General features: G+C 40.6%; 1 protein-coding gene across 8 annotated transcripts in view; it reads left to right on the forward strand.

The window, feature by feature from the left end:
• Positions 1–22865, forward strand: part of LOC123826937 (LIM domain containing preferred translocation partner in lipoma) — a 634789-nt gene that overhangs the window by 168029 nt on the left and 443895 nt on the right. For 3 of the 8 annotated variants that reach the window (XM_045851156.1, XM_045851158.1, XM_045851151.1), the window contains one exon: positions 22656–22740. The exons of the other annotated variants lie outside the window; for them this stretch is intronic. Coding sequence is in view for 1 of the 3 variants with exons in the window: in XM_045851158.1 (XP_045707114.1) it covers positions 22656–22740 (85 nt within the window). In the remaining 2 variants the exon portion in view is untranslated. The remainder of the gene's footprint in view (positions 1–22655; positions 22741–22865) is intronic. 8 annotated transcript variants of the gene reach the window in all.

Here is a 22865-nt window from a genome sequence, read left to right on the forward strand (position 1 = left end):
CTCATTTCCTTTCCTTTGTGTATCTTCTCTCTTGCTACATATTTAGTTGGTTTGATAAATAGCATGATGGATTTGGAAGTAGTTGAAACTAGTTTGGCTGCTCTGAGGATTGCGTACACCTTGGCTTGTGATGATCAGAGGCAGCATGCTGTTGGAGAAGGTACTTGGTTAGGTATCAGAAAACCGAGGTTCCAGACCAAGCTGACTTAATAAGCATTTACTTAGGACCTCCCAAACTAGGTGGCTTGCTAAGAAATTGAAAGAAGGAGTGGCAGGTGAGCAAGGTGAGTTTGATTCAGGACCAGCCAAAACTCAGTGCGATGTGTGAGCTGAGTAATTATACTTTGTGTGTGAGGGAACTGGGTGGAGACACTTTCTACCTGGGAATATATTATCAAACTGGGGACTGGAGTTGACTTTGAAATGTGATTACATAGACTTTGATGGGATATTTTAGGGACTTAAGCAGACATCTCTGGCAGGCAAGAATGAGCTTGAGGCAAGACCCAGAAGCAGGTGCATACCAGCTATATCCAGAGAGCTGGACAGAGATGACAGAAATGTTTTATTTGAGAGCAATCACTTATTTTCTGGTGGGCCTCATTCTCTTTCTCTGGAAAACATGAGCTTTATACAGTGAGGTTCTTAAGAAGCCTTAAGAATCCAGCTGGAATTCTACAAGATCTCCTATCCCACAGCCAGATAAGCCATTTAGCCGAACCCTGGCAGCTGATGGTGGCAGTGGCGCAGGGCCCAGAACCCAGTGTCCTGTTCCCTAGCCCGGTGCTCTTCCCACTACTCCACATAGCATTAGGATGATGGCTGGCTGGGGTGACTATTATTATTATAGCCTTTAATGTATGGAATCGAATTTTAAAATGTTCTAAGACATAAAACAAGTAAGGCATTTAATCATCTTAGATACCGATGACCCTTCCACTGGAGAGGCTAGCTCTGATAAAATGTCACCTTTCTCCGCTTGGCCTGTGTGGGCCTTGCTTTTCTGCCTGCAGGACGGGCACCTGTCCTTCCTCCAAAAGACACCTTCTCACTCTGCCCCTTGGCTCTGAAAGACAATCTTAGCATTGGACTTTGTTTCATGATTAAACTTTTCTTTGTATTGCCGTCTTCCCATGTTTGCTCTCGCCTTCTCTCCCCCTGGCTCCCCTGCACACACATATGGTAAGGTTTCTGAGTCCTAGTACTACTCTCTGCTTCTCTGAATTTTCTTCAGCTTCTGGCACGGTGCCCTAGATAGACATCATGCTCAATAACGAAGCACATACTGTGCTCTTCAATGGTTTTTTCCTTCTCCTTGTTGCTTGTTTTTAAGATGGATATGAAACTTAGAAGCTTACAGACTTTCAGAACTTGAAAGGAACTTAAAAACTATCTGTCTAGCTGAGCTTCCTCCCAGGGAAGAAGGGACTTACCCTACTTTACCTGCCCAGTTAGCAGCAGGTCTGAGATGGGTGCCCCCATCTGACCAAGCAGTAGAGGGATGGTTGGGGCCCAGGCCCCTGCTCGCCACTCAGCAGTCTTGACAGGGTTCGTCCTGTCTGTGAAGACTGTTGGGGATAAGGGATCTAAGGGTGGTGGTGCACGTGGCTTTGCTGCTGTGTAAAACAGATGGAAACAAGCAGATGAGTACTGGGTATCTACTATGTGACAGGTATTTTCACATAGATTAGCTTGAGCAATTGTTGTAACACAGGACATATAACAGAAACCCCTCCCTAAAAGCTCTGAAGAGTACACTGTAGTGGCTGTGTGCTTACCTCCTAAGACACGGGCGTAGGGCTCTGCAGAGTGGCACACGTGATGATTCTAAGATTGTGAAGACCAGTGAAAGCAAGCAGAGGTGGAGGTTGAAACTGACATGGCAGGATGTGTGTTGACTCAGGTATAATAAGAGAGGACTCAGCTCACCCATTCTGTCCCCACACATCCAGCTCGGAGTTTTTGGAGAGCTGGGACTTGAGTGCCTCACACTTGAGTGTATTGATGGCTTGTACTTGCTCTTATTACATCTTACTCCCTCCTCCTCCTAGCCTCCAACCCCACTGAGTGTATTTTCTTCCTCCTATTCATCTTTCTTCTCCTCCTTCCTTCTCCTGAGTTAACCTGGGTGGCCTAAGGGCCTGAAGGCTGTGTGATGGCAGAGGCCTCTGTACTGGACTGCGAAAATGCTGGCAGGGAAGGCGATACACAAATCTGTTAAATACACAGCAAAAATAGCTTATGATCTATGGGACTCAGTATTAAGCAAGATGATATTAACGAGGTTTGAGTGCTCTTCTGGAATGTGGCAGCTGCACACGCATATTGGCTGCTTTTCCTCCCTACCTCTGGCAACTTAGAGCGGTGTTACCATGGTGCTCCTGGGCTCTGTTTAGATCAGCTATTTTCTGAAGGAGCCCCTGACCTTCTCCACAATAGAACCATTGAGGTGGTCATGTCAGTGCCTCTTGAGGAGCTGTGTGACTGGTGAGCCCCCAGTTGTCACTCGGAAACTGTTAGAAGTTGTATTCAGGACAGAAGTTGTAGTCAGGACAGAGATGTTGAACGTTAGCAGCAAGAAGTACTTTTAAATATCCTCTACTCTTGCTTGGTGGGTGAAACTACTGAAGTTCATGGAATGGAAGTGTCTTACTCAAGGTCACAGGTTGAAGTAGGGACAAGGCTGGGATAGGAACTCAGGCCTCCTGATTCACAGTCCTCTAATGTTAGAGCTCTGTCACACTTAGCGCTGCTTCAGCCATCTTTTCAGCCCAGAAGTCTGTGGGCGGAGGTGAGCCAGGCCTGAGGACCTCACTGTCCCTGGGAATGGGCATGGAGGTAAGGAGAGGAAGAGGAGCTAAGTGCAGAGGAGGGAATGAGGAATTGAGGGGAATGATGGTAGTGTGGGCATGATAGATGGTGCCCAGAGTAGATGCCCGAGGAGCCACTGACCAGTGCCCATCTGCAGAGACCCTTTCCTACCAGATTCCACAACTTGGTCACTGAGAAGTAGATGCTTAGGGGGCAGGGGAAAACAATGTCATGTTCTCTGTTGCTCCCTTTTTTGATCTTATGCAAGACCTGGCATTAAACTACCATAAAGCCATTGTCAGCACCACGTTTTCTTTTTGTTTTGTTTTTTTTTTTTTTTGGGGACTTTATAGTGTTAAGTATTCTTCAGGTAGTTCCCATGTGAAACACTGTCTCCTCCCCAAGATCACAGGGTCCGAGGGCAGAAACTGTGACATGAGTGGACCTTCCTCCTTCCTTCACTTGCTGTCCATGTACCCCTCCCTGCCTTTAAACATGGCACCTGGCATAGTCTTACATCCCACACGAGGATCATCGAGTAGGTTTTTTCATTGAGTTCAACTGAGTTGATTCAAGTGATCTATTCAAATTTTTACTGACAGTAGAAGTTGGTAAATTATGATTTTGGGGAACAGTGTTCTCACCAATTTGGATTCCTTAAGATTTCTTGTGAATGCTTAGTCAACTTTCATAAAACTCAATATGTTGTTTAGTATTATCCTCATTTTACAACAAAGAAACTAAAGTCATGTGAGTTGCTGAAATTCACTTGAAGGAATATGTGGTGGTGATTTATTTGCCTCTGGGTCTTCTGTCTTCAAGTGTTATGATGTTACTTTGACTCTTTCCTAGTACTCCTGGAAGTGATGTCATTCCATGGACAATGGTTTCAGCTTCTGTTAAGGAATCTCCAGCCTTTTAAGGTTATAACCTCTCCCCTTCAGAGTTTGGAAAAATAATTACAAGGACTGAGGTTCAAACAGTGACTAATTATGACGCTTTGGACAGCACTCTATTTTTTTTTTCAATAGGCCAAGGGAAAAACAGTACTATATACTTTAATTTGCTTATTTGCTATATCATTTAGTTGGAAATGGACTTCAGAATAACTTTAAATAAATCTGGATGCCTTCAGAATATGAGGAAAAAAGCTCTTCTGCCCTAAATGAATGGACTAATCTAGCTAAGAATAAAATGAGACCCCTGTTTTGATCATAAAAGGATGTGAGAATTTTTGAGTGCTGAAGCTAATTTTGGTTGATACTGGTATTTTGTAGGTTTTCCCTCAATATTTGCCATATTCATTAAATAATATCTATTATGCTTTTCTAATTTTTATGTGGTTAAGATAAGTTTGATAACATTTCTGCATTTTTTTCTGAAAAACCATAAATGTGGAACAGTCTTTTTTTAAAAAAAATTATATGCTGAGGAAAAACATCATTACCTAATTTAAATTTTAGTAGAGAGGTAAAGCTTATTTGTATTGTATATAATATCTTGATATATATATCTATATCTATATTTATATCTTCTGTTTCCTTTTACTATCTAATTTTCCAGGGGTTTAAGGAGGAGGATGAGTTGAATAACAATGATATAATTCCCAGAGAGAAAATGCATAAGACAAATATGCTATGGATCTATTTCTTATGTGTGTATGTTTGTGTGTGTCTTTTGATAAAGTTGTTTATAGTTTTAAAGTACATAATAACGAGTTACTAAAAAAATTGAAACAGACACTTGGATGTTCAGGGGGATGGATAATTTATCTTTTGTTTTAGAGTTGTAGATAAAATGGAAAGCTAGACAATGGTATTATTTGGTATTAGGTGGGGATCTAACACTGTCTTTATATTCTTTGAGAAGAAAGTTTGTCTTGGGAATCGGACTATTCTCACAAGCTTTCTGAATTTCTTCAGACCCCTTTGATGCCCACACTTTGTTTAATTCAATTGAATCAGTTTACTCTGAACAATGATTTAGAGACCATGTTACTTATTATAAGCAATGCATATACACACTAAATAATGAAAAGGAAAAAAAGAAAAAGGAAAGAAAAAGCAGCACTTTGCACCTTTTTTGCATGTTTGAAGCAGTCTGCCTTACTTTAGAATTGCATATGTGTGTCTCAGTCCCTCTAAGTAGATTAGGAGCAGACTGAAGACAAGAGAAATGTTTTATGTAAGTTTGTGACAGTGAATTTTGTGAACTCAGGAGCAGTAAATTAAAACAACTTTGATGACATCTTTTGCTTGTAGTTGGCAGGCTTATTCAGAATCTCGTTAGAAGTCATCCTATTACTTTTGAAATCCCTCTGCTTCGTAGACTTTCTGGGGGATGAGGAAACATTGTCCCTCTGCCTACTACAAGAGAAGTGAGTAGTTTAGGAGTGCAGTGGCCTGTTTACATACTGGCCAAAACTGTTGCTGTAAGAAAAAGTTTTGCATATTCTAAAATGTTACAGAGCTAGGAAAAATATACAGATGTAATATATAGAGTGCATATATATGTACATATATATGATATGTTCCTTGTCATAATATTTTACCCGACTTGCTATTTACAGTAATGAATCAAAATGTCAGTTTTAAAAATACAAAGTGTCAAAGTGTTCCCACGTTGTGGGAAAGTTTGATGTGACAGTTTGTTAATCATATGACTATTATATCAAATGTGTCTCACAATGTTTTTTTGCTCAATGCTCTTTCTTGTAGGCTTCTCACACTTTTTTAGAGAATTTGTAGTTCAAGTTACTAACCCAAGGAACACATTTAGGTTACGTGTCTCCCACACCTTACATAAATGCTGCTGTGTTTTTCTGTACTTAGAATTGAATGGATTTCACATCATTTTAGAGTGGTTTGATTTTGTGCCTGACACATTTATTATAGCAGGTAAAACAAATTTCTCCTATGTAGTTCTGTTCCTTTCACTACAGAACCATCCCATGGAACTTCCATGTGTGGAATGGATGTTTGTGTTTCTCCAAGTTGGGTTTCCCTAGGTATAATTTAGGTGACCTATTGCCCACTCCTTCACCTTGGGCACATTTCTAAATTCTGGTTAGCACATTGATTCTACCAACTTCTTCATCCTACTGAAAGGGCAGAATTATAGAATACAAATATTTTATAATTTGGAAAAGGCAACATGATTTCTTGCAGGAGAATATGGTTATGCAGCTTACTGTCCTTATGTCTATAGACAACGCTTGATCTTCTGGCCTTACTTTCCTCTGAAGAATTGTTAATATTGAAATGAGATTGGATCAGTGGTTTTTAAACTTAGCTTCCAGGAGCCCCAGGGTTGTGGGTAAATGTATGATCTCAGATGATGGGCTACAGAGTAGGCTGTGAGAACTCTGGGGTCTTCTACTGATAATTCCACTTTCATATTTGATTTAATTTAGTTGTATATACTATTTAATTTAAATACCTGATTCGACTGCTTAAATGACCAACTTGCCTACCTAGGCAGCCACTCTGCAAGATGATTTAGAGCCAGCATTCTCTGACTCTGTGGCTCATTTCCCGAGAGTTTCCAGTGGGCAACCATGGCAACAGATCTTGGCTAATTTGGCCTCAGGCTCCACCTGTGTGTTCGTGAGGTCTCCATGGAAGTTCTTTCCGTGGCAGAGGATTCTCCAGACTGAGATCTGTGGGAAGGACCACTAACTGAGATCACATCTATGTCTGATTTTAATCCTTACATCTTTTTAATGCTAAGCTTTCCAGTTGAACAGATTTCAGGTCAGCAAAGACCATTGCTTAGAACAAGTATAGATATAGGAAGGTATAGAGGCTTTGACAGATATTTCATCAGCTTCTGGTTAAGGATATGAATGCTACTCCTTATGCTAGAGAGTTTCAGCCAGTTTGGGGCAGAGGGTGGACACCCACCTCTTGAAATTTTAATTAATCCAACACTTTCTACTTCCCTCCATCTCAGACACACACAACCATCACCACCTTTATCCACTATGCAGAGCACAGCTCGGGGTGCATCCCTCCGATTGGCGGGGCAGGAAAATAAAACCATTGTGAATTACGAATCCAGGTAGAGACTGTATGAATGACAAATGATCAAGAAACATGAAAAGCCTTTAAGTTGGAACATAATAAATTGGAGAAAATGTTTCTAATAGAAAAAAAAAGTATGTATTAAACACAGGAGAGAAGATGAATGACTATTTTGCTAGATTCAGAAGCATCATTTTCAAAGTTCCTCAGGAATTAAATTATGGGATTAGTTTGATTTCACTCCTTTAATAGCTGAAGTTCTGAAGGGAGAGAATAGTCAAGTCAACAGTTTTGTGCATGGCACTTTCTGGTAGGGAAACATCCCTCTGCTAATAAATCTCATAAAAACAATGTAAATCCAGAAGCAGCTGCTGAATGCCAAGGCAGAATATCCTTTTATTGAGACAACAGATCAGCCACTGGGGTGCACCTGTGTTTGTTGGGGTAGGAGAGGAATGGCCCCAAAGGCACATATAGGATAATTAGAAAAAAATCCAGGAGTGATTTTTACCTCATTTCCTAAAGAAATTGGTGACATGAGGCAAAATGTTTTAAACAAATGTTGAGCTCTAGATGTACACTTTAAATCAAACGGGAAGCATTCTGTATATAGTTTTGCTTCAAGTAGAATGGGATAATAGGATAGTGGGGATGGAAAGGATGGCATAAGGACAAACCACAACAAAAAACACTTTGCTATCTTGTATGTTCAGTTATGTCACTTTTGCATGGACTGCCTTCTGCCTTCCTTTCCTCCTTGCTGGTGTGTAAGACCCTTGAGTTCAGAACCTTGTCTGTCTTGTTTGTTTCCCAGTTGCCCAGAGTCACACCTGGCTTATTTATGATCTCAATAAATATTTACTGAATAGATGACTTATATGGAAATACAGCATTATTGAGGGAAGAGACATGGCATAAATCTGGAAAATTCTGACCTGGCCACTTCTAAACTTCCTGGGACTTTCACTAAATGCTTATTGAATTAGTCATTATTCTGAGCATTTTGCATCATTAACTCACTCAGTCCTCACTACCACCCTCTGAGGATAGTGCTATTATTACCACTATTTCACAGATGGAAAATTCAGAGACAGGGACATTATACAACTTACTCGAGATCACTTGGCTCATAAAAAGTAAAGCCAGGACTTGGACTCAGGTAGTCTGGTTCTAACCACTGCTCTTCTAACTACTAAGACACATTGTCTCTGGACAATGAGTATATTTATACATGCCTGCTCTACCTCCCAGCGTGTTGTAAGGCTGAAACAAGACAATAGATGTGCAAGCATTAGGGAAGGGGTGAACCAACTCATGAAGATGAGACAGCACACAACTAACTATAAAGTGGAAAGTAGAAACTCGATGCTGGGAAAGCTCAGAGAAGAAAAAAGAATGATTGTTTCTGACTAGAGTAGAGGGTAGGGGATCAAGGAAGGCTTTGTAGAGGAAGTACATTTGAATTGGCCTTGAATGAGTGGGGTTATGATAAAAGGAGATGCTTTCTAAGCAAATGGACTGATGAGGGACTAGAGGTATCAATGTGCAGGGTCGTGAAAAAGAAGGTGCTAGTTCATTAAATGCTGATTAGTCAAGCAGAGACTTTCCAAAACAGCCTGCATTGAGGAGTGGGGAGGAAAAGGGGCTTGTGGAGGAAGGGGAGAAAACAGTGAGTAGGGCAGTGAATGGGAAGATGAAAAAGCATGCCAAAAATACTTTACCATGTTTGTAGTCTTTCTGGCAGTTGACTCTAGGCAATAGATGATCCCTGCCTTACCTATATTATGCTCTGACTCATCATTTTCCGTGCATGGTCCTTAAATACTAGTCTAAAAAGATACCACTTGAAAGGAGTGGTCACCTAAGCCTGAAAAGTGCTGTGTAATTTGGCACTGTCTTAGGTATTGACAGTGTCCATTAGCATGATGAATCTTTTAGGAAGCCCTGTGGGACAGCCACCAGCTTGCTTTCATTTGACTCTGGGACTTTGTTTTCCCTTGAGCAATCGTAGTTAACATGTTCTAGAAGACATACTTCAGTGGACCTCCAGCTAACCGGCTGGACTGATTTCTTTCCACTTTCCAACCGATCACCTAAGAGTAGAACTGGATCCATTCTCAAGGCAGCCAAAAGCCCCATTCTGAAAGAAGAAGTTACAGCACTTTTACCTGTGGAAATTGTTATGTGTCATTTAGAAAGAAAGCTACGCTCAAGATAAACTTGAGAACCTGCAGCCCCTCTGAAAAAAGTAAGAGTGAGAAGCAGGAAGTGAAGGAGGCTTAGGTCTTGAAATGGAATGTGTCGAAGTGTGATAGTTACCAACCACAGGAACTCCTTTAGCAGGCTGCCCTGTGAACATTTTAAGAGAAAACATTGTTAAAGTCAGCAGCTTACTCACTAGCCCCAGGGATGGCATAATGCCTGTTTCCTTCTTTACCCTGCACTGCCCTGAGTAGAAAAGAAAGGCAGTGGACTGTATTGAGTGTGTGCTCCATGCTGAATACTGTGTTAGAAGCCATCACTTAATCCCCTCAACAGTCCAAATGGGTCAGGATTATTAATCTTTTCTTTTATAAATGAAGATGCTGACTCCCAGGGTACCTCACTGAGTAGATCATGTTTTACTTCTTGGACCTGTCCCATGCTCCTTTCCCCAACTGTCTGTCTGGTGAACTCATGTTCTTTCAGGTTGTAAAAGAGACTCTCCCCTCAACCCCATGTGGCCTCTAGTCCTGAGTGACACGATGATCTGGCTCTTTAGGTCTGTACGCTCTCTCTCTCCTTCAGATTCAAAAGTCTGAGTGACTCTGGAGTCCATGTGCTTATGTTGCACTTCTCTGCCTGCATTCAGCATTCTCTGCATAGGACTTCATGGTAACCTTGCAGGGGTGTCCAACGTGTAGGCATCTCCTGGCTACACGGGGAGATGAAGAGCTGTCTCAGGCCACACATTAAGTACACAAACACTAATGAAAACTGATGAGAAAAAAAAAGATTTTAAGTAAATTTATGATTTTGTGTTGGGCCACATTCATAGCCATCTTGAGCCTTATTCGGCCCGTGGTCCGAGAGTTGGACAACCCTGCTGGAGCCAGACCTTTCCCTAACAAAGGTACCTCCTGTCCAGTCCATGGCTCTAGACCTTCTTTGCTGACATATTTTTAGTTTTCTGGATTCAGAGCCTCCTTATTTTTAATGTCATCTCCCACCTCCTGGAATATACCGGTTACCTTCTTAGTTTTTGCCTAGGTCTTCCCTTAACTTCCCAACAGCACTTTTTGTACTTGACCTGCTTTGGAATCACCTGGGGAATCCCACCCTCAGAAATTATGGTCCACTAGGTCTGAAAACATAGTGTGGGAGAATTTGTACTTCTAACAAACTCTTAGATGATTCTGAAACTGTCAGTTTGTGGGCTCACTTTGATGAGTACAGCTTTATAGTTCAGGATTCCTGTTTTTCAGGAAATTTAAGTAACTTAGCCCACAGGTTCCTTTTCTTTTTTCTTTCTTCCTTTCTTTCTTTGTCTCTTCTTTCCTTTCTTCCTTCTTTGCCTCCCTCCCCTTCCTTCCTCTATTGTATTCTCATGGAACCCTATGCAAATTAGATATCTTACCATTCATGTAAGTCTCAGGGGCTCCGTCAATAACTTCTTGTGCCTGGTTAACACTTGAGAATACGGGAGACAGCTTGGTGAAAATGAACAAATGTCTGGATGTGGAATCACGAATCCTGATTTTATATCCTACTAGATCCTCTCATGAGCTGTGTGGGGGCAAATCACATCTTGTGGAGTTGTTTCCTCATCTCTAAGATAACCATTCCATTTGTTCTTATTGCAGAAGCTCATGGAAAATATCAAATGAAATCGTGGGTATATAAATGCAATAATGTTCCTCGTACATTATTTTTTATTATTTTATTTTTTGTATAGTTGACTCATTCACTTTATCATTAATGACGAGGCATGAAAGAAATGCCGTTGGTTTTCAATGAGATGTGGAGTGGAGGGTGGGGCAGAGGGGAGGCTGCCATTTCGGGAAAGCTTTTTTAGATCCCTGGAAATGATTTTCACACCAGCAGTTGTGAGCCTGTGCTCAGGTCGGGGTAGCAATGTTGTATTTATATCGTACTCTTTCTTCAAGTAGACTATGATATGAGTATGCAAACTGTGGTCATATTCTGAACTGATGTAAACTTGAGAACGATGAAGTATTAACAGTGGTTGTCATTTGCGGAGTTTGTAGGGTGTTTGCTAGTGGATAAATTTGTAAATCCTTAAAGTTCTGTTTCCTATAACAAGAATACCTACAGAAGGAAGTGTCCTCTTCTAGATTTTCTTAAGAAAACATCTACTTCTTAAGTGCCTACTATGCAGAACCTAGCTCTGGTATTAAGGGATAAAAATGTGGTTAACTATAATTTCCTCTTTCATGGGGTTTACAATTCAGTGAGAGACACAAACAGAAATGACTAGAAGTTTTTCATTTCATAGACAGACAGCAGTATGGTGATTACCTGAGGGAAGGCGGGGTGGGGGGGGAGGTAGGAGAGTGGAAAGGGAGGACGGATGGTGATGGAAGGAGGCTTGAATTGGGGTGGTGAACACATAATACAATATACAGATGTTATATTATAGAATTGTATGCTTGAAACCTATGTACTTTTATTAACTAATGTCAACCCCAATACATTCAATAAAAATAAATAAGAAATACCTACCTGATTTAAAAAGCAAAATTACATAGGTGACAAAGGAGAGATGCAGACAGCATGTCGTGGGCACTGGAGGAGGGTTCCCTCAAGTAGGTGGCGTTTGAGTGGACATTGAAGAATGGAAAGGATTTCAACAAATGAACTTCAGATAGGAACATGTTACAGGAAGATGTAGTATGTTACTACTCCAGGCATTTTTTATGCAGGGGTGTCCAACCCATGGCCCACGGGCCACATGCAGTCCAGATGTGGCCTGACACAAAATCATAAATTTACTTAAAATATTATGAATTTTTTTGTGATTATATATAGCAATGTATCTAATGTGTGGCCCAAGACAACTCTTCTTCTTTCAGTGTGGCCCAGAGACACCAAAAGGTTGGACATACCTGGCTAGTGTTTTCTAGTTGCAGTTATGGGAAAAATATCAATATACATAATATGAGGATATCTCCTTTGAAGCTTCTCTACTAATATTCTGGTCCCTCTGACTCTGCTTGCTTATTTTATTTCCTTTAGTACATTTGTCCCCTCTTTTACAGAATGTTTCTTTTTGCCATTCCCCCTTTGAGTTTTCTTTCCTGGCCATTAGCTTCTCTCCTCTGCAAAGTTGGTATACCCTCACTACCATACTCCTTTAGACCTCCTCTTTCTCTTGCCTCTAAATATTTAAAATTCTCCTCTATCCTTTACTCCTTGATTCTCGTTTTGACTCCCAGCCTTAACAATAGCTTCTTTTCTATTTCCCTGCTTTGATTAGAGTAACATGTTTTCAATATCAAGATACTGATCTTCCCTTCTCCCAGCTCCAGATCACCAAACCCAAAATGGCAAGTCTAGTCAGTACTTACGTGCATGTGGTGCCTATTGTGTCCAAGAAGAGATAAGGTCACAGTGAAAGGAAACAGGTTGTTAAAATCTGCTGGAATAAAACATCAGGTGCCAAGCTTGTCTGAGAATGCAGTGTAGACTTTACATTCTGCGGCAGAATGTGAGATGCTTTTGATGTTCAAAGCCTCACATTCTGATACTTATAATAATGTAATACAAGTTCACATCAACTGTATCCAGTCAGTTCTCCATCCACTCCATTAGTAATTCCAGATGGGAAAATTCATTTGAGCTCAATTTCTGTTTGAGACCCAACTGTTTCTTAAATAATTATTATAGTTATTATCTATTTATTTTTTCACAACTGATGGGAAGGGAAATTAAACAGCTGTGTGATTAGCAGGGTATGAGATTAAAGATGTTTTGCACAGAATCAAGGATTTGTTTACTATGAAATTTCTCAATTGAGAATTAAGTGTCATTAAGATTGGCCACAAGGTGCTCTCTTCAGCCATTTAAGCTTGATTTTTCACATCCAGTTCTTTGCTAAAAGGTCTTTAACCATTTCTGGAAGGAAAGCGCTGGCCAAGTCATCACGAAGCATTTCTGAAGTGAATAGTCAAGGTAACAACCACATTTCTATCACTCATAAAATAACAGTGCAACTGGAAGATCAGCCTCACTGCTCTCAGCAAAGAGTAAGTTCTAATTTGAGGAAGTCAGGTAAACTAGAAAAGGTTGCAGCTTTAGTCTTCCCCTTTGAAACTCCAAGAGTTTCACCTTTCCTTAATGCAGGTACAGACCTATAGAATGTGATGTTTATCCTTAAATTTTTCTTAACCTATGTTATGTCACTTCTTGAGTCATTTTGTAAATATCCTCCTTTGAGTGAGTTCTAGAGAGTACCGCACTCCTCTTTGTTTTTGCAGGATGTCAGTAGTCTTCCGTAGAAGCAGTAGGGCGTGATGGGCAGGCACATTAGCTAGAGTCTCCTGGCTGAAGTTTGAAGACAGTACTTCTGTTTGCCTCAGCAAGTTACAGGAGATCTCTGCAACTCCTTTGCCATATTCCCTTATCTAACAGAAAGAACAACAGTACCTACCTCCAAGGTTACTTTGAGGATTTTAAGAGTTCATACCTGGGGACTGATTAAGGCTCTGTCTGACTCATAGTTTATGCTCATTTAGTCTTAACTGCCTCCATTTTTTTAAGGCAATGTATTGTTCTATGGGTGAAGATCTTTGTTACATTTCTGACATGGACTTGTTCAGATTCCAGCCCGGAATCCTTAATCTATTCCTGTCTCCTTGTCTTTAGTAGAATCTCCTAGAATGATAATTACTTATATACTTATCTTAATTCTTTCTTTAGAAAGATTTTATGTTTCTACTCATTGAATTCAGCCAGACCCAGTCACTGACCCTAAGGGATTTTTTTTGGGGGGGTGGTGGTGGTAGGAGAGTGAGATTGGTGAAGGTTGATACACTAGAGATATCTCTATAAGAGTCAATAAATTTAGATAGTATTTCTAAATACTCAGAGGTGTAGCTAAGGGACTTGTGGTCACTAAAGGAGAGACACATTAGTTTTGGTTGGGATTAGAGGCAAGTGTGGAGCAAATGAAGGAAATCTTCCTGGAGGAGGAGGGACTTGGTCTCGAACCTGAACACAGGGTAGAATTGAACCTGGTAGAAAAGGAGAAACGACTTCCCAGGCTGAGCGAAGAGTGTGAGCTACACTTCATTTTTTCACATATCCCTCATGCTGCCCTCTGGCAGCCATCCAGACCCTTTGGAAAACTGTTATTGCAGGTGGTACCTCAGCTGGAAAGCCAGGGAGTGTGTGAGTAAGGCTTTCATATTCTCCAGGTCCATGTGTAAAAAATGGAGAGAGGGGCCCTCTAATAAATGCTTGTGACGAGGGTTTGTTTTTATTGTATGTGGGGGTATGAAAAAGAGAGAATAGGAGAGGCAAAGGTAGAAAATATTAGATGTTTGTAGAGGGATTATAACAAAAGCTATGGAATGCTCTTTATTTTTTCCCTCAGATTACTTTTAAGGGCGATAGAAGTGATTTTGCTTTCCAAAGTTATAATGAAAACATTACTTTTCTTATTAATTCTTTTTCTTAAGAGCCAGTACTAAAATCACTCTTGTCCTCTGTCCTGAAATATGTATCTGAGTGGAGTTAGGCAAGAGAGTATTTCCTGGAATACATTGTATTCTGGGTAATAGATCTGGATGTTTAAACACTTTTCCTCTGGAGGGAGGACATTATAAGTCACATGCCACCAGAAACCCTGTGGTGGTTTGTTGAGTATGTTTCACCACTCTTGGTGTCCTGCCTCAGCTCTCTGCCATGTTAGGGTGTTTTTAAATTTACTGTTGCTTTTAGCAAGTGGCTTGATGAGGTATAGTAATGTGCATGTTGCTGGCCAAACATCACATGGCATAGCTGCAGAGGAACGAGACTGGAGTCCCAGCCAATGCCCTGGAACATGGACTTGCAAGCAGTAGGGTTATCCAGGCAGTGCTCTTTGTGGGGTGCCATCCTGGCACAGGGAACACTGGCTCCGAAGTTGCTGCCTTTGCTCCAAACATCCTTGGAATTGCCTTTGGAGATAACAACGAGCCACCCCCAAAAGTCCTAGAATCATCATGCAATGTGAGACTGTGAAATTCACTTACTTCATTTCTACTGTGAGAAAACAGAGGCCCGGGACAAGTATTGATGTGTATAGCTGGCATTCCTTTGAATAGGGGCAACATTAGTGCTCAATTTTCTTGTCAGCTCAGCTGTGCCTGATATCTTTCATTGTCTCTCTGCCTTAAATATAATTGATTCTAAATAATTGGAAATCAACAGAGAGGTAAGGATGGTGAGGGGAAGTTCCCTTAGTGTTGCTTGATATCACAATGTCTGTAGCAGAGGGAAATGGCAGCTGCCCCTTCTGGGGTGGGGCTCCTTCTGGATTACAACAAAGTCTCAAGAAATAGAAATCACTTTGACCGTCCAAGTTTTTAGTTGAGTATTGTTGTAGCTATTATAAAATCTGGTATAGATAAAAATAGAGTTAAACATGCAAGTTCCTAATTGGATGGTAGAACTTAGTTTACAGGGGCAGGGATGCTGTCATGGATAAAGCCATGTATGTCCCTGTCATGATTTACTGTCATTTGCATGACAGCACCTATGAAAGCGTGCTCATGGAGTACTCATTCCACGAACGGTCAAGTCAGTTCGGGAACCGGTTGCTACCATAGCACCCGTTTGGAAGATTCTTTCCATCTATCTTGAGCAAGATTAACTCTGAGCAGTCCTATAGGTAAAAACGATAACCGTGGCATTCCTTTCTGTTCTGTTAAATTCAGGTTTCGTCAAATTTATTTTATAATGGAACCATTTTATGGATGATTTCCCAGACTGTGTTCTACGGAACATTCTTTGGATAGCAGGACTTTATTGTTAAAATTCTTAAGGTTCACATCTGTCATCTTATAATAATCGTGTGTGAAATATAAAGCCATTTGGGCTAAACTGCAGACCTTCATCTGCCCTCTCTTCTCCACAGGAAAACTTGCAGGTTTATTTCAGGATCAAACACTTTTGATATGAAATGCTATTGGGAGAAAAAAAAAGATACATATGCACACACACACACACACACACACACACACAAATTTTAGAGCCTAATAATTTCAGAAAGAAGACAGTGTTTTACCTGCCAAACCCAATTTTCTGAATTAGAGCTTTAACTCAGAGAGTTGTTCCTGAAAATAGCTTGTTTTTAAGCAAAACTTTGTTGGCTTCTGGTCGTAGACTTTTTCACCATAGAAGCCATGAATATGGGTGATTTTAACTGTGATGTGTTTCTTGCATTCAAAACCAGGGCTTATGGAGGAAACAAACACTTACTTTAACTTTTCTGAACTAGTTGGCTTGACTGTCATTTTTTTCTGTTTATTTAGGATATTAGCTTTTTTTCTTTTAAGCTGGAAGGGTCCTTGTTGATCTTTTCCAAGCCCATACTTGACAGATGAAGAAACAGAAGCCCAGAATGCTTTAGTAACCTTTCCAAGTCTCCCCACTAGTGACAAAACCAGAACGAAAATCAAGGTCTCCCAGTTACCTGGTCAGTACCTTTTTTTTCTTATTGTACATGCTGTTAAAAAGAAAGGGGCTACTTGTCTCCCTTGATTAGATCATAGGTAAGATAGAAACATCTATACATGCACTTATACATACACTCATACATATATACATACATAGATGATACATACATAGGTGATACATACGTAGAGGGAAAAGCCCATAATTACAAACTCTTTCATCCTCAGGGTAAGAAGACCCTCTATAGGCCCTTGGCTATCTCTTTTCCAGGAGGGCTTTACCCACCTCAGGCTAGTCCTTTGATACTGTTCACTTGAGAAACTTATTCACTTAAGAGATTTGTGTGAAAAAGAGGGTTGTGCCCCACATTTTGTCCGTCTGTCTTGTTTCAACAGGCTGAGAAATGACTACAGCAAGGTGGTGTTCAAGTTTTCTACATCAGAAGACCTGGCTTATCACCAAGAGCTTGAGGGATATGGCTTATTTATTCATCAGTGTGTGGTTACTTCTCCCTCTTTCCCTCCTCCTTTCTTCCAGTCTCTCTCTTTTTCTCCGTTGCCTTGTCTTCAGCAGGGGTGTTTCCTATCTCTCCATAGACGGAAAGAAAGCTCAGATCCAAGGCAGATATTCCTTCTGCTAGGTTTAACCCAGTTGTAACAAAAGCAAAATAAAATTCTTATGCCTCTGAGGGTTTTTTTTTTTTTTTTTAGGTTAAGGGTCATGGGAAATTACCCATTAAAAAGATACTGGGGAATCTGTAGTCTGGTGCTAGCTCTATCTGTGGTATAATACCCTGTGAAGGGAAGTGCATTAAACTCAGTAATGAAAATACAGGTTCTGAGCTGCACTTTTCCACCAACTAGCTATGGGATCCTAGGGAAATGAAGGGACTTACTGAGTTTCGTTTGACCCGGTCTCTTCCTTTGGGCTTGCAGAGTCGTGAACCTAGATTTTAACTTTAAGTTGTTGTGTGGAATACATGAGATAATTGATACAAAAAGGCTTATAAACTATGAAACACCCTATAAATATGTGTCAGGCATTATTATTATCAATGATCATAGCAGACAGATATACACTGCTGTCTTTGAGCCGGGTACCATTTGAAGCACAGCCCATCCATTAGCTCACTGGATTCTGACAGCAGCTCCATGTGTTAGTGAATAGCACCAGTCATCGTCAATCACCAGGCCTGGCTGCCCTCCTGGATCGGCCAGTGATTTACTCCATGGTCCTTTCCCTTCCCTGGGCCTGAGTGGTACTCTTTGTAAAAGCAGCACTGGACTCCAGATGAATGTAAGGGCCCTCTGTTCTGGCATTTGTACAGGACAGTTTTGGCCCTCACAGGCTTAGCCACTGATTATTAATTAGAGATCACATTTCATTGAGGACTATCATAATTTTCATTTTACAGATGAGTTCACGCAAAATCACAGAGAGCTCATGTAAGTTTCCCAAGGCTGCACAGCCAGGGAATTGTGGTGGAGCCAGGATTCAAACCTTGCTCCAGTGCCCTAGAATGATGGCAGGTAGATAGATTTGGAGAACTCGTCAGTGATCCCAGATGGGGCACATTGTCAGGCTCCCCATCTAATCATCATCAATGATTGTCATTTAGCTTGTAAGGTTTTGGTGTTGTTGACATTTAACTCCACAGTTAGATTTTCTGTGTCTTGACTGCAGGTTTTCAGTACTGGAGTGTGTATTCCTCATGTCTTAGCACTTGCTAGTGTCCTCCTTTAAGTGCACAGTTTGTTTTCTGCCCAAACTTTAGATTCTTTGAATGCCTCAGGAGGTCGGCTGTTGGCGTCTACCAAAACTGTGTTTGGCAAAATGACCTTTTCACATCAAAAACCCCTGGAGGAGGCTGCTGAGGTGCAACTCTGGACAAGTCTCCACAGGGGAGACGAGTTTCAAGTTGCAGCCCTTTGTTTTCTGCATGCGTGTTCACTCCGACTTCCCTAGGGCTGCTGAGTTTTACGAGTCTTCTGGCTGTTGCAGCTGCTTTTCACTTTGCCGTTATTTTATTTTACTAAAGGCTTGGTTTTCTTGGGCTTTGCTTGGATACAACATGAGATTTGTAGCCCAGTTGCATCTGGGAAAGAGTCACACCCATTGAAATAGGGTGAAAATTGACTCTTGGAGCCCAAGGAAATTGACATAAATCCATGGACATCTTTCATCTCTGACTCTGTCTTCCTTCTTTGTGTGGTGCTGTTCCAAGATCTATTATTGGGACCAGCTTTCTTGGAGGGTTGACTTTAACTCCTAATCCACTCAATGTGCTTATTTTACTATTATTGCGCCACGAATAGCCTCGCTAATCCTATAATTGATCCACTATGAAGTTCATTTATTTACTCATCTACATATAAATTCTTTGATATAACCTATCAGACACTGAGCCAGGCGTAATAGAAATACCAGAATAAATTAGGCATAATCCTTGCTTTCAAGGACCTATTAATACTCTAAGGCAGTATAGTATGGTGGGGAGAATTTGTTGATTCAATCAACAAGTAGTTCTTGAGTGCCCACCATGGCCAGGTTCTGGCCCCTAACCAGAACCGTGGCTGCCAGCCAGGTATAGACCCTCCCATCACAGGGCTCCTGGTCTAGGAGTGGCAAGCACCACCTTCATAATTTCACAGGTAATTATGTAATTATGGTTGTGTTAGGTGCCACAAGGTATTTTGGGAAAATTAAATCACGTTATTTTTCTTCTTTTTTTCTGGCCTAGTTTGTGGGGCCAGGCACATTTCCTGAACAAAGTGGAGGTAGCCAGGTGACGACGGGCACAGGGCAACGGGCTGGGACATAGGCACCTCTCACACACGGGGGAAGGTGATCAGCACTCCGCGCTTGTGGCAGCTGAGAGAGAACTTTCAGAAGCTGGGTTAACGATAAAACTCCTTTCAGTATATTTTCTTCCTGTCCCTTCTATAAGTGGTGGACTTGGATAGTATTATAACCTCTTTTAGTAATTGTAAATTGACTCCAAAAAAAACCTTCTGTGTTTCCTTACTACCTAAATGTGTTAAAATAACTCACTATGTTTCATTTGTACACCTGAAGCCTTTGAGTCCAGTTAGTAAGAAAAACACTTTTCATGTCAGTAAGTAACGCAAAAATAAACAACTGGTACAGGAAAACCCAAATATGAATGCCTTGAGCTTTTTGCTGGAGTGTCAGAGTGTCTAGTTGTAAGAAATGGTATCAGACATACTCGTTTTGTTCCACATGTTTTTATATGTTTTTACGTGTTCCATTGAGAGTGCCTCCCATGGATCGCTTTACTGGACTGTGGGGGGAGGAGAGCAGCAGAAGGGTGTCGGCAGAGCTGCTGTTCCCTGCCATTCAGATGATGCCCTGCTCCAGGGCCAGAGGGTGGGTAGGATTCAAACCCTGTCCTCCCCCCAGTCACCAGGATGAGACTGGTTGAATTTTCCTAATGTACACAAAAGAATCTAATGGTTAGAGAGGCCTGGTGTGGAAGTGTCTGACACACGTTTGTTTTTCTCTGAAAGCACTCATACTACAGTGTGGGAGGCAGACAGGGAATAACGAAACCCAATTATGTTGCCAACAAGAATGAAATATGATAACCAGAGGTATAAAGGTATAAATAACATTCTGAGGGGGCTCCAGAGAAGGATTTTAACTGATAGAGTGAGGAGAAGACATTCATATAACATTTGAAGAACCTCAATGGATGGATAAGTCTTCTTTTCTATTTTTAAATAATAGCTTTATTGAGCTCTAATTCATATATTATACAATTAACTCTTTTAAAGTGTACAAGTCTATGGGATTTATTATATTTACAGTGTTGTACAACCATCACCAAAATCAACTTTGGGACATTTTTGTCATCTCAGAAAGAAACCCCATACCCATTGGCATTCACTCCTCATTTCCCCAAACCTCCTTTCACCTGCCATAAGCAGGCACTGATCCACTTTCTGCTCTTTAGAGTTGCCTATTCTGGACATTTCATTTAAGTGGAATCATACTGGTTACTTTCACTTCCTGTAATATTTTCCAGTTTAATCCATGCTCTGGTATGATTTGTTTTTAAATTTTTTATTGATTGATTTTTGGGAGTAAGGGGGGGGCGAGAGAGGAAGAGAGAGAGAGTCATCGACTTGCTGCTCCACTTATGTATGTGTTCATTGGTTGATTCTTGTGTGTGGCCTCACTGGGGATCAAACCTACAACCTTGCCATGTGGGGATGATGTTCTAACCACCTGAGCTACCTGGCCAGGGCTAGATTTTGATTGGTGGATAATGAAGGAAGTTTACCCCAAAATGATGCAGGATAGTGAGCCAAGAGAATAACCTTCATGAGAAAATATGGGCTGTAGTTTTAGGTTGAACATAGAACATTGGATCTGCAGAGTAGGACCTTTGGGGGATATTATAGGTGAAGTAGCTGGAAATATAGTTTGGTAGCAGATTATGGAAATAGGAATAATTTGTACTTTTTCAGGATACAGGTGTCTTCAAAAGGAGAGTAATATAACTCAATGTGTGTAATTTGGAAAAAAAGAGATAATTAAACAGTAAGGTCGCCCAGGTTGTTAGTGGAGAGCCACATGTGAAATCGAGAACATCTAACTGGCAAGGACTATTTCTTCATATTTCACAGCCTCTTACTTTATATACTTGTTTGGTGGAACAGGTAGAAAAAGCACAGGTGACTTTTTCCAAGCAGTTATTTTTAAACTGTTAGAAGCATGTAAAAAAAAAAAGCCTTTATAGATTATATTTAAAAATGCTGTTCCTTGAGCACTTGAGATGAGGCAGACTTTTCATAGTAAAATCCACTGTGTGTGTGTGTGTATTATTACATCATGAAGAAATAGGCCCCTTTGTCCCATTTGATTGTCTCTGCAGGACCCTGTAATGTGCTATTTTTGGTGCAGAGTATGTATTAGTCAGTGCAGGCTGCCATAACAAAATACCAAAGACTGAGTGGCTTAAACAACAGAAATTTATTTATTTTTTCCACAGTTTTGGAGGCTGGATGTCTGAAATCAGGGTGCCAGTATAGTCAGGTTCTGGTGACACCTCCTCTTGGCTTGGAGAAGGCCACCATGTCACTATGTGCTCATATGGTGAGGGGAAAGAGAGCCAGCTCTCTGATGTCTTTTTGTATAAGGGCACTAATTTCATCATCAGGGCCCTATCGTTGTGAACTCATCATAACCTAATTACTTCCCAAAGACCTTATCACATTTGAAGTTAAGGCTTCAGTGTATGAATGTAAGGGGGACACATTCAATCCACAGCAGAGTCTTAGTATGCTCAGGTTTCCTTTGGACTCAGGGCCTTGGATGTATTCCTTATATTCAGTTGTCAGATTCCTGACAATCAAATGGAAGTCATCAGTATCTCGAGTGTGGTTGATCTATGTTTGCATTCCTTGAAACCTGGAGGAATCACTCATTGCCTGTTTCTGAACTGCTCATGTTACAGGACTTTGCAAGAGGAGAGATTTTAATGGCCATCTGGTAAAGGGCTATTAAATTAAGGGTTAGTGGTCCATGAGCTTCCTGAAATTGTTTGCACCATTCTCTGTAGTTGTGTGGAGGTATAACAGAGAACACGAAGGCCTCAAAAGGGTTCCTGTATATTTGATTCAAGTCAGTATGGTTGCTGGTTCATGAAACATGCCCATTCTGTGCTTTCCAATGATGCTCACTGCTGTTTAGCATCTTCTTGCTGTTTAAATTTTTTTTTAGGATGAAATTACTGACTTTTGTGCCATTAAAATTTGATGAGTATTCTACTTTTGAATATAATTCTATTTTATTCTAGCTCAAATTGCACTCTCTTTTTTATCCTGTTGTGGCACATTGGTTCCTAGACATAATCAGGAATGATACCAGACATAGAAAATACTTTGCCAGGTATTATTAGAATAGTTAGTAAGTTTATTTTATTATGTTGAATATAGGCTTCATGAACACATAGAATGCATTTTAATTAATTTTGTAAGTAAATATTATTCTCAATATTTTCTATTTTATTCTTACCTCATTATCATGGTTTGGTATAAATAGATATACGGTTTATTTAATAAAATTAATTTTTTGTACCAGGCACTGTGTAAGATGTTTTGTGTCTTAAAAAGATGATTAAGGAGTGTTTCCCATCTCCAGGGAAGCTTTGCCTCTGGTTGAGGAGACAGACATCTTCAGTGGGAGGTCTAACACTTGCTGGGCCAGGACACTTTCAACATTAAAGGTATAAAAGCATGTATTAGAAGTTTGTGAGAAGAAAAGAGTAAACTTAAGTGGAGATGCTCAGGAAATTGCCAGTATACTCATTTTTCACTGTATCTGTAACCCTCAAGTTCTAACTTTCTGCCA

This window comes from Phyllostomus hastatus, unplaced genomic scaffold, assembly GCF_019186645.2.
Source record: "Phyllostomus hastatus isolate PE091 unplaced genomic scaffold, TTU_PhHast_1.1 phas_contig_86, whole genome shotgun sequence".
In the NCBI taxonomy this organism is placed as follows: domain Eukaryota; kingdom Metazoa; phylum Chordata; class Mammalia; order Chiroptera; family Phyllostomidae; genus Phyllostomus; species Phyllostomus hastatus.